This window comes from Chiloscyllium plagiosum, chromosome 4 (genome assembly GCF_004010195.1).
Source record: "Chiloscyllium plagiosum isolate BGI_BamShark_2017 chromosome 4, ASM401019v2, whole genome shotgun sequence".
Taxonomy (NCBI): Eukaryota; Metazoa; Chordata; class Chondrichthyes; order Orectolobiformes; family Hemiscylliidae; genus Chiloscyllium; species Chiloscyllium plagiosum.
Genome location: NC_057713.1, coordinates 35,729,549 through 35,740,447, shown reverse-complemented (window position 1 = coordinate 35,740,447; position 10,899 = coordinate 35,729,549). Strand labels below are relative to the sequence as shown.

Below are 10,899 nucleotides of genomic sequence, written 5' to 3'. Positions count from 1 at the left end.
AAAAGTGAACCATCAATACCATTCAAAAACCAGTTAGTAGTCGAATCACACACATACACTATACTAACTATAAACATGCAAACATGCACAACGACATGCAAATTCAGGCCGTAGTACACCCACCACCGAACACCTCCATATCTCATTCGAGTCTTAGTAACGCATCGGCAATCACGTTTTTGTGACCTGCCACATACACAATTGTAAAATTGAATGGCTGCAACAACAAGCTCCATCTGAACTGTCTGGCATTTCTGTCCTTACATTTTCTACAAATGTCAATGGGTTGTGATCATTGTATACGATTGACTCAGACGTATTGCTGGTAATATAAACACTGAAATGTTGTAAGGCCAACACCAAGCTTAAGGTCTTTTTCTCCACCGTTGAATATTCCTGTTGATGAATGTTCAACTGTGGCTAATACTGGGGCAGTGGTTAATACAGGTTTTAGGCTGTCAAATGCCTTTTGTCAGTCCACTGAAACATCTTGCCCTTTTTAAACAATTTGCTGAGTGGAGCAGCCACACTGCCAAAGTTTGGCACACACTTTTGGTAAAATCCGCTCAACCCCAGGACCATAGTACTGCTTTTTTCATCGATGATATGGGGAATTCACCAATTACTTTCATTTTTGCATCTCATGGGGCCATTTGTCCATGTCCAATAATATGGCCCAGGAAGGCAACTTGGGCTTTGGCAAATTCACCTTTAGCTAGGTTTACCATCAAGCCTGCCTTCCAAAGTCAATCGAACAACTCTGATAAATGCTGTAAATGTTCCTTCTGTGAGTGACTAAAAATCACCAGGTCATCATTATATAACACACATTTGGGTAAGGCAGCAATGACCTTAGTAGTCAGTCTCTGAAATATGGCTGGAACGTTTTTCATACCAAATGGCATGACTTTGAACTGATATAGTTCATTTGGCATTACAAAAGCTGAAATTGATATTGCTCTCTCTGACAGAGGTACTTGCCAATAGCCTCTGAGCAAGTCCAACTTAGAAATGTAAGTTGCTTGTCCCACTTTTTCAAAGCAGTTCTCCAATCCTGGAATTGGATATGCATCAGTTTTTGTAACGGCATTGACTTTGCGATAATCCATACATAACCGTTGGGAACCATCTAGGTTTGGCACCATGACTATGGATGAGCTCCAGTCACTGTAACTGACTTCAATTATGCCATTTTGGAGCATGTGCTCTATCTCCTTCTGAACCTTTGTCAACTTTAGAGGTTATGCCTATAAGGATGTTGCTTAATCGGAATAGCATTTCCTATATCCACATCATGCACAATTAGGTTAGTACTTCCTAGTTTATTCCCACATATCTCCTCATGTGATAGTAATAACTCTTTCAGCTCATTTCGATTTTCTTGTGGAAAGTAACTCAATACTTTGACAACTTCCTCATTGTCCAATTTGATTTGAGGAATGTCCAATTCCGAATCCTCTGAATTTGGTTCTTCCTTCTGTGCTGAAATCATTAACACCTTCTCCTCTTGCTTTCCTTCCCTGTCAAAATAGCTTTTGACCATATTCACAAGATACACTCTGTGAGATTTCTTCTTGTCTGGAGTCCTTATCAGGTAGTTCACTTCACTCAATTTCCTCTTGATTTGATAAGGTCCATTAAACCTTGCTTTTAAAGGCTCACCTGTAACTGGAAGCAATATCAATACATTATCCCCAATTGCAAAATTATGAATTTGTGATTTTTTATCCACTGCTTGTTTCATTATATGCTGTGATACTTTTATATGATGTCTAGCCAACTCTCCAGCTCTATTTAATCATTCTCTAAACCTTGACACATGATCCAAATTATGTGGTGTCTGAATTCTGACTTATTAATTTCTCCTTAATAAGTTTTAACAGTCCTCTTACTTCATGCCCAAAGATTAATTCAAATGGACTGAATTTGGTCGATTCATTTGGTACATCTCTGATTGCAAAAAGTACAGATGGAATTCCCTTATCCCAATCATCTGGATAATCCTGACCATAAGCCCTCAACCTGGTCTTTAATGTTTGATGCCAACTCTCTAGTGCTCCCCGCGATTCTGGATGGCACGCAGTAGATTTGAATTGCTTTATTCCCACATTATCCATAACCTCCTTGAATAGTTTGGATGTGAAATTTGATCCTTGATCTGACTGGATCTCTATTGGCAGTCCATATCTAGTAAAAAATTTAGTAATTCTTTTAAAACCCTTTTAGCTGTGATGTTGCATAATGGGATTGTCTCTGGAAATCTAGTCGACATGTCCATTATTGTTAATAAATACTTATTCCCACTTTTTGTTTGAGGTAGGGGACCCATGCAATCAATCAATCTTGTGAAAGATTCCTCAAATGCTGGAATAGTTATTAAAGATGCAGGTTTTATAACTGCCTATGGTTTTCCGATTAGCTGACATGTCTGGCAGAATTCAACTACATCCTTATGTAGTCCAGGCCAGTAAAAATGTCTTCGTATTTTCACCTGTGTTTTCTTCACCCCTAAATGACCTCCAAGTGATAGGTCATGTGCCACTCGCAGCACCTCCTTTCTATATCCTACTGGCAAAACAATTTGATGAATCTCTGCCCATTTCTCATCTGCTTGAATGTGTAATGGCCTCCTTTTTCTCATTAAGACATCATTGTTAAGTAATAACACACAGGGATGAATCCACTTTCTTTCTCAGTAAATGCCTTTTGATATAACTGTTTTAACTCCTCATCTTTCTGCTGTAATTCAATCAGCTTAGTAGAACTGAAGATACTGGCATGTTTACCCATTATCTGATCAAAGAAAGTTTTGGATAAATCTATAATTGTTAAGTAATAACACACAGGGATGAATCCACTTTCTTTCTCAGTAAATGCCTTTTGATATAACTGTTTTAACTCCTCATCTTTCTGCTGTAGTTCAATCAGCTTAGTAGAACTGAAGATACTGGCATGTTTACCTATTATCTGATCAAAGAAAGTTTTGGATAAATCTATATCAGCTTCCTTATCTCTGCCTTTTGATCTCTCCTGCTTCAGCTTGTGCCTCTGTGATCTTGTGATCACACAATCAAGGAAAATTCCTGGATAACGGTCCTTCATTTTTTCAGTTGCCTGCATCTCCACTGGGTTTTCAACTAGAGTAGGCAGAACACCTATCATTTGCAAGAACAAATTATATTCTTAGAACTGAGAGTTTGTCTAGTACTCCTACCTCAAATTCTCCACTTTTCTCTGGACTCTCTAGCTCACTTTACATAATTGAGCACTTTTTGTCTCACCATGAATTCCTGTTACCAGTACCTTTTGTGACAATAGTCCCCCAGGAGTGTATATCTCCTCATCCTTCAGCATACAGACTGAGAGGATCCTGTATTCCTTAATATTGTAACATCCTAACCTATTACTCCTGGCTTATGTGAATAAACTGTACCTTTACATGTATATATTTTAAAGCAGATCTTCTCCTTAATCAAGCTCTGATCATCTTGTACACTCTGAGGCAGTTGTCTAACTTCCCTTGTGCTTTTTGTTATTAGTCCAGCAAAACTTCCAGGCTTGTCTGGTTTTCCTATATCTGCTTTCTCCCAGCCCACTAACACTGTGATTTTGTGTGGCCCACTTTATTACAATGAAAACACCGGAACTTTTAAACTTTTTGTCCCCCTTAAGGATTTGTTTTTTACCCCGTGGTAAATTATCATTATGATCTTCACTGAGATCTACTTTTCCCTTTACACATGAGGATTTCTCTTTGCCCCAATTTCTATCCTTCACGGACTGAAATTGATTCTGGAAGCCAAACCGAGTTTTATGGACCAGTTCATAATCATCAGCCACTTCAGCTGCTAGCCTTGCTGTTTTAACTCTCTGCTCTTCCACATGAGTTTGCACTACTTCCTCACTGAGCCTACCCTCAGCCTTTATCTCCAAACTTTTAAGTTGAACTTCCTCTTTAAGTGGCAGTTTTTAAAGTTCAAAAGTCCACTCTTTTTCCTCTCTTCTACTGCTCTCTCTTTTTCTCTCTGTTCTGCTGCTCTCTCTTTCCCTCTCTTCTGCTTTTAGTCGTAACTAAAACTGTTTCACTTCTGTTGCCCTTTCCTTATGTCCTGCCTGTAACTCAAGCTGCTTCATTTGCAACTGAATTCTTGTCATCTCTATAGATACTGATGGTTTCTCTAGCAAGTTTAAATGGTGAGCTACTGCTGTAATTATCTCTCCTTTCCTCACTGAAACAGGCAGTTCCACTTCCAGCTTGGTCTTATTCTCCTTTTGCAGAACTTCAAAAGTCACCTCATCCGCACTCAGAAAACCTTTGGCAACTGAAAGAGCCACTCCTATCCCAAGCCTTGTCTACCCAAACAAACCAACACCCGAAATAAAGACACTAGCATCTACCACTCGCTGTTTAAAATCCCGCAAAGAGCCCCCAATCTGTTATGGGCTAGGCCAGACCATTCAAAACATTCTTATGCAGGCAGCCCAGACCAAAACTTTGCAATTTGTTTCAGTAAGTGTACAGTGAAAATTACCCGGAGTGAGGTAGCTAGGTTGACTACTAGATTTTAAAACAGACAAAAGTGTATTCACAAAATTGATACACAATGAAACACAAAGAACAAAATAAAGACCTCCTACAGAACTCAACCTATCCATCTAGACTTGATTATGCTGTTCTGAATATACACAACAGTCCCAATGAGCAAACTCCCTTAAAAAACCCAGTATAAATGGAACACATGCTTACAGGTTGGAATTGAAGGACAGAAAAGAGGGAGAGAGCATTTCCACACAGCTCCCCGTTGAACCTCCCAGTTCAAGACTCAACTAAAATTGCTCAGCTCAGCTCAGCTAAGGAGCTGACCACTCCCCTCTCTTTATACAGGGCACTTCTAAAACATGACCACTTTGGCCTGAAATCTCATCTGTTTACATATAAACAAACGGCCTCTTGAAATCCATTTCATCTCTGTACCAAACCAGACTGATCGGAGCCTGGCCCGGTTTATTGTCCCTCTGAACAAAATCAAGGACAGATCTCCTTGAGCCATGGAACAGCTTTTAGAAAAAAAGGGACTAGCTTTGTGACACATTGGTCAAGAGTGGGTTAAAATCCAGGTGGAGGGTAATGTTCTCACCCATGGCACTGCCTGTCATTGCATGACTAACTAATATTGGTGGCTAGGTTCTCTCTGCTCTTTTTAAGAAACCGTTTTTAAACACTAAGCTCACAAAACCTAAAGCTGCATGTTTGTTCGGACAGCTTCATTAGTGTTTGTTTTGGTCGACAGCCGCACACAACTGAAGCACTATCTACACATAAAAAAAAGCCAGCTCATCCTGATCATCAAAGACACATTCAAGGCCTGTGATAATAATTAACCATTGTAACCAATAGCTAACTTATGGGCAGACAGGTTTCTGCTGGATTGTCGCAGCAGTTTTGACTGGAATCTTGCACAGGAAACTTCTTACGGGATGAGATTCTGGTTGATTATGCTTGTGTGTGTTGGGGCAGTTGCCATGGGGAACGGAGCCCCAGTTCTACGGACGCCAACATCCAAGGATGCATTGTATGCTGCTATCTACAAATACAATGCAGGTTCCAGCCAGACGAACCTATTTAAGCTCTTGGGAGCCTCCTGCATTGCAATCAAGGTAATAAAAATGGAGCTGAAATGCTGGAATTAGGAAAGAGGTTTCCCAGTGGGCCTGCGTGCAGCTTGCTTTTATTGCTGCAGAACTGGGAGTAGGAGCTGGGTGAGCCAGCACATCAGAGGGAACCTAACCAAAGGTGAGGCAAGCAAGAAAAAAATTATAATGGGCTCAATTCACCTGTCATTAACAGAACTGCAATGTTTACAAAATGGGGTCAGCAGCATTATGGATCCATTATCATCAGTGACAAGTGATTGGTAGGTGTTCAAAACCAACATCTGTTAAGCGACTGGATTTATTTCATGTCAGAATCCTGTGGTATAAATAGACCCTTTAATCACCATTTTAAATTGGACCTTGGTAAGAGACGGTGTCATGCACAGTTTAACATGTTCCTGCCCTCCAAAGATTTTGTTTTGAATTGTTTCCGTAGCCCCTGGACGGCACTTCACAAAATGTTTCTTTGCTGGCAGAAGTCCAGTTCTAAACTGTGTGCTGCATCCAGATATTCCTTGTGCAAGTTATTTTATCTTGAAAGCATCCTAGCCAAGACAAATCACACACATAGTAGTATTGTCACCCAACATTCTTTGCTGCTGGTTAGTGATCAGCTGATTTTAATTCCATCCTCCCAATGGTAGCATTTTTAAAACCTTTTCTCACACACTCCACCCTCTTCCCTGAAAAGGATAAGTGTGGCTCAGTCAGCGCTGGATGTTTATTGGACCTGAGTCCTCCCTGTGTGAGTTATTGGCTGGATTTAATAGGGTGCTATATTCCCTTTGTTTCTAATAATGTGTTTAAATGAAAGTGAAAACTAGTTGCAGCTGTGCTATGAGGTCACGTGACCACAGCAAGTCAGTCTGGACTCAATGTACAAATGCATTTCTCCAAACATGTCCCTTTTACTTAATATAAACAAAAAGAGATTGCATGTATTAATATTTGCAGTTTCAAATTATAAATCCAAAAATACAGACAAAAACAAAAATGATCATTTTTGGGGAAAAAAACAGTATTAGCTCTCATGTATTCCACATTCATCAGTCTCTTTACATGCATTGGATTCATAAGCTGTAAATTATGCAACTCTTCCAATAGTACTTATGTGTTGTTGGCTGTTCATTGGTATCTGTTTGTTCCCAAGGGTTTGTTTCTCCTTTAACTACAGGTGTTTGTAGTGAGTACTGTTGCCATGGTAGACTGTTGCTTGTCTATTTCCATGTTGGACAGTGATGGATCTTTGGGACTGTGTGTTGTTCTGTACTTTATGCAGGTGGTTGGATCATATCTTCCTAAGCAGCTGCCTGAAAAGGAGGATCAGTTTCTCTCGTTGTAGGTTAATGTCAGTATTTGCAATAATGATCATTCCTGTTCACTGTGGCCAAGGTCATAACCATTTTGCTCAGGACACAAGTTGCCAAATGGGGGCTGACTCTTGTTGAGGGCATTGACCTTTTGCACTCTAGCTATCCGGTGCTCAACTCTGGCAAAGATTCAGCAGTTTCATCAAAGTGGCATTTAGCCCTGTTGTTTCACCTTGATTTTGTCCATTACTCCAATTCCGACTGCTGCCTTTAGTAGTTTTTTTACCATTGGAAACTACATTTTAGTGTTCTTTCAAACATTGCACAATTTCACTGACAGTCGATGAGATTTGATGGTCTTACTCTCAGAATAGACCTTGACTAGATAATCACTTCCTCCAAAAGACCTATTCCAAGTTTCATTCATGATCTGTCTGGGATGTATGTTTTAATTTTCATTACAAGCTCTGCACTAGGTGATGTGATCTCATTGCTCATGTTGAGCACATTTTTATAGCCTTACCTAAACTGGACTCAGTTCTTTGATGATGCAGCTTTAAGTGTTCCCCTTGGGGAGAAGGAGGCTTAGAGGAGATTTGATAGAGGTTTTCAAAAATCATGATTGAACTGGATAGGGAGAAATGTTCCTGCTCATAAAAATACACGAGTGCATACACTTAGTGATGTACAAAAAAGCATCGGTTATGTAAGAAAAGAACTTTTTCATCAGTGAGTGGTTAGGATGTGAAATGCATAACATGGGAATGTGGTGGAGACAGTTTCAATTGAGATTTTCAAGAGGACATTTGATGATTAATTGAACAGAAATTATGTACAAGGATATAGGGAAATTGGCACTTGGGAATATAACAGTTGCAGGCATGATGGGCTGAATGGCACCTTCTATGCCAGAACAATTCTGTAATTCTGTAAGAAAGAAAACTGGCAGTTTCTGGTGTAATCTGAAGAGAGAAGTCATCGCTCTACTTTTTGTATCAAAATAGCAACAGGAAAGTAGAACATGTACCTAAACTCCACATATCCACTTGCACATCCATTAATACCCTTATTACTACATGCAGTAATCTGCACGTTACCTGGTTCAGAGTCATAGAGTCATAGAGATGTACAGCATGGAAACAGACCCTTCAGTCCAACTGCTGACCAGATATCCCAACCCAATCTAGTCCCACCTGCCAGCGCCCGGCCCATATCCCTCCAAACCCTTCCTATTCATATACCCATCCAAATGCCTCTTAAATGTTGCAATAGTACCAGCATCCACCACTTCCTCTGGCAGCTCATTCCATGCACGTACTACTCTCTGTGTGAAAAAGTTGCTCCGTAGTTCTCTTTTATTTCTTTCCCCTCTCACCCTAAACCTATGCCCTCTAGTTCTGGACTCCCCGACCCCAGGGAAAAGACTTTGCCCATTTACCCTATCTATGCCCCTCATAATTTTGTAAATCTCTATAAGGTCACCCCTCAGCCTCCGATGCTCCAGGGAAAACAGCCCCAGCGTGTTCAGCCTCTCCCCATAGCTCAAATCCTCCAACCTTGGCAACATCCTTGTAAATCTTTTCTGAACCCTTTCAAGTTTCACAACATCTTTCCGATAGGAAGAAGACCAGAATTGCATGCGATATTCCAACAGTGGCCTAACCAATGTCCTGTACAGCCGCAACATGACCTACCAACTCCTGCATTCAATACTCTGACCAATAAAGGAAAGCATACCAAACACCTTCTTCACTATCCTATCTACCTGCGACTCCACTTTCAAGGAGCTCTGAACCTGCACTCCAAGGTCTTTTTGTTCAGCAACACTCCCTAGGAGCTTACCATTAAGTGTATAAGTCCTGCTAAGATTTGCTCTTCCAAAATGCAACACCTCGCATTTATTTGAATTAAACTGCATCTGTCACTTATCAGCCCATTGGCCTATCTGATCACGATTCTGTTGTAATCTGAGGTAACCCTCTTCGCTGTCCACTGCACCTCCAATTTTGGTGTCATCTGCAAACTTACTAACTGTACCTCTTATGCTCGCATCCAAATCATTTAAGTAAATGACAAAAAGTAGAGGACCCAGCACCGATCCTTGTGGCACTCCAGTCACAGGCCTCCAGTCTGAAAAAAAAACCCTCCATCACCACCCTCTGTCTTCTACCTTTGAGCCAGTTTTGTATCCAAATGGCTAGTTCTCCCTGTATTCCATGAGATCTAACCTTGCTAATCATTCCTCCATGGGGAACCTTGTTGAACGCCTTACTGAAGTCAATATAGATCACATCTACTGCTCAGCCCTCATCAATCCTCTTTGTTACTTCTTCAAAAAACTCAATCAAGTTTGTCAGACATGATTTCCCACGCACAAAACTATGTTGACTATCCCTAATCAGTCTTTGTCTTTCCAAATACATGTACATCCTGTCCCTCAGGATTCCCTCCAACAACTTGCCCACCACCAATGTCAGGCTCACCGGTCTATAGTTCCCTGCTTTGTCCTTACCACCCTTCTTAAACAGTGGCACCACATTAGCCAACCTCCAGACTTCTGGCACCTCACCTGTGACTATCAATGATACAAATATCTCAGCAAGGGGCCCAGCAATCACTTCATTAGCTTCCCACAGAGTCCTAGGGCACACCTGATCAGGTCCTGGGGATTTATCCACTTTTATGTGTTTCAAGACATCCAGCACTTCCTCCTCTGTAATCTGGACATTTTTCAAGATGTCACCATCTATTTCCCTAAGTCTATATCTTCCATATCCTTTTCCATAGTAAATACTGATGCAAAATACTCATTTAGTATCTCCCCATTTTCTGTGGCTCCACACAAAGGCCACCTTTCTGATCTTTGAGGGGCCCAATTCTCTCCCTAGTTACCCTTTTGTCCTTAACGTATTTGTAAAAACCCTTTGCATTCTCCTTAATTCTATTTGCCAAAGCTATCCCATGTCCCCTTTTTGCCCTCCTGATTTTCCTCTTAAGTATAATCCTAATTTCTATATACTCTTCTAAGGATTCACTCGATCTATCCTGTCTGTACCTTACATATGCTTCCTTCTTTTGCTTAACCAAACCCTTAATTCCTTTAGTCATCCAGCATTCCCTATACCTACCAGCCTTTCCTTTCACCCAAACAGGAATATACATTCTCTGGATTCTCGTTATCTCCCATTTTCCAGCCGTCCCTTTACCTGCGAACATCCCTTTACCTGCCCCCAATCAGCTTTCGAAAATTCTTGCCAAATACCATCAAAACTGGCCTTTTCCAATTTAGAACTTTAGCGTTTAGATCTGGTCTATCCTTTTCCATCATTATTTTAAATCTAATAGAATTATGGTTGCTGGCCCCAAAGTGCTCCCCCCACAGACACCTCAGTCACTTGCCCTACCTTATTTCCCAAAAGTAGGTCAAGTTTTGCACCTTCTCTAGTAGGTATATCCACATACTGAATCAGAAAATTGTCTTGTACACACTTAACAAATTCCTCTCCATCTAAACCCTTAACACTATGGCAGTCCCAATCTATATTTGGAAAGTTAAAATCCCCTACCATAACCACCCTATTATTCTTACAGATAGCTGAGATCTCCTTACAAGTTTGTTTCAATTTCCCTCTGACTATTAGGGGGTCTACAGTACAACCTCAATGAGGTTATCATCCCTTTCTCATTTCTCAGTTCCACCCAAATAACTTACATGGATGTACTTCCAGGAATATCCTCCCTCAGCACAGCTATAATGCTATCCCTGATCAAAATTACCACTCCCCCTCCTCTCTTGCCTCCCTTTCTATCCTTCCTGTAGCATTTGAATATAGATTAGATTAGATTACTTACAGTGTGGAAACAGGCCTTTCGGCCCAACAAGTCCACACCGCCCCGCCGAAGCGCAACCCACCCATACCCCTACCCCTAAATT

The 10,899-nt window shown here is 40.8% G+C and overlaps 1 protein-coding gene across 2 annotated transcripts in view; it reads left to right on the top strand.

The window, feature by feature from the left end:
- Nucleotides 1-5,412: 5,412 nt before the first annotated feature.
- The window catches only part of LOC122548947 (cathelicidin-related peptide Oh-Cath-like), a 26,920-nt gene continuing 21,433 nt past the window's right edge, over nt 5,413-10,899 (top strand). The window contains exon 1 of one of the 2 annotated variants that reach the window (XM_043687954.1): nt 5,413-5,658. In XM_043687954.1, coding sequence (XP_043543889.1) covers nt 5,479-5,658 — 180 coding nt within the window. In that variant the 5' untranslated portion in view covers nt 5,413-5,478. The remainder of the gene's footprint in view (nt 5,659-10,899) is intronic. The other variant, XM_043687953.1, reaches the window with a different exon arrangement.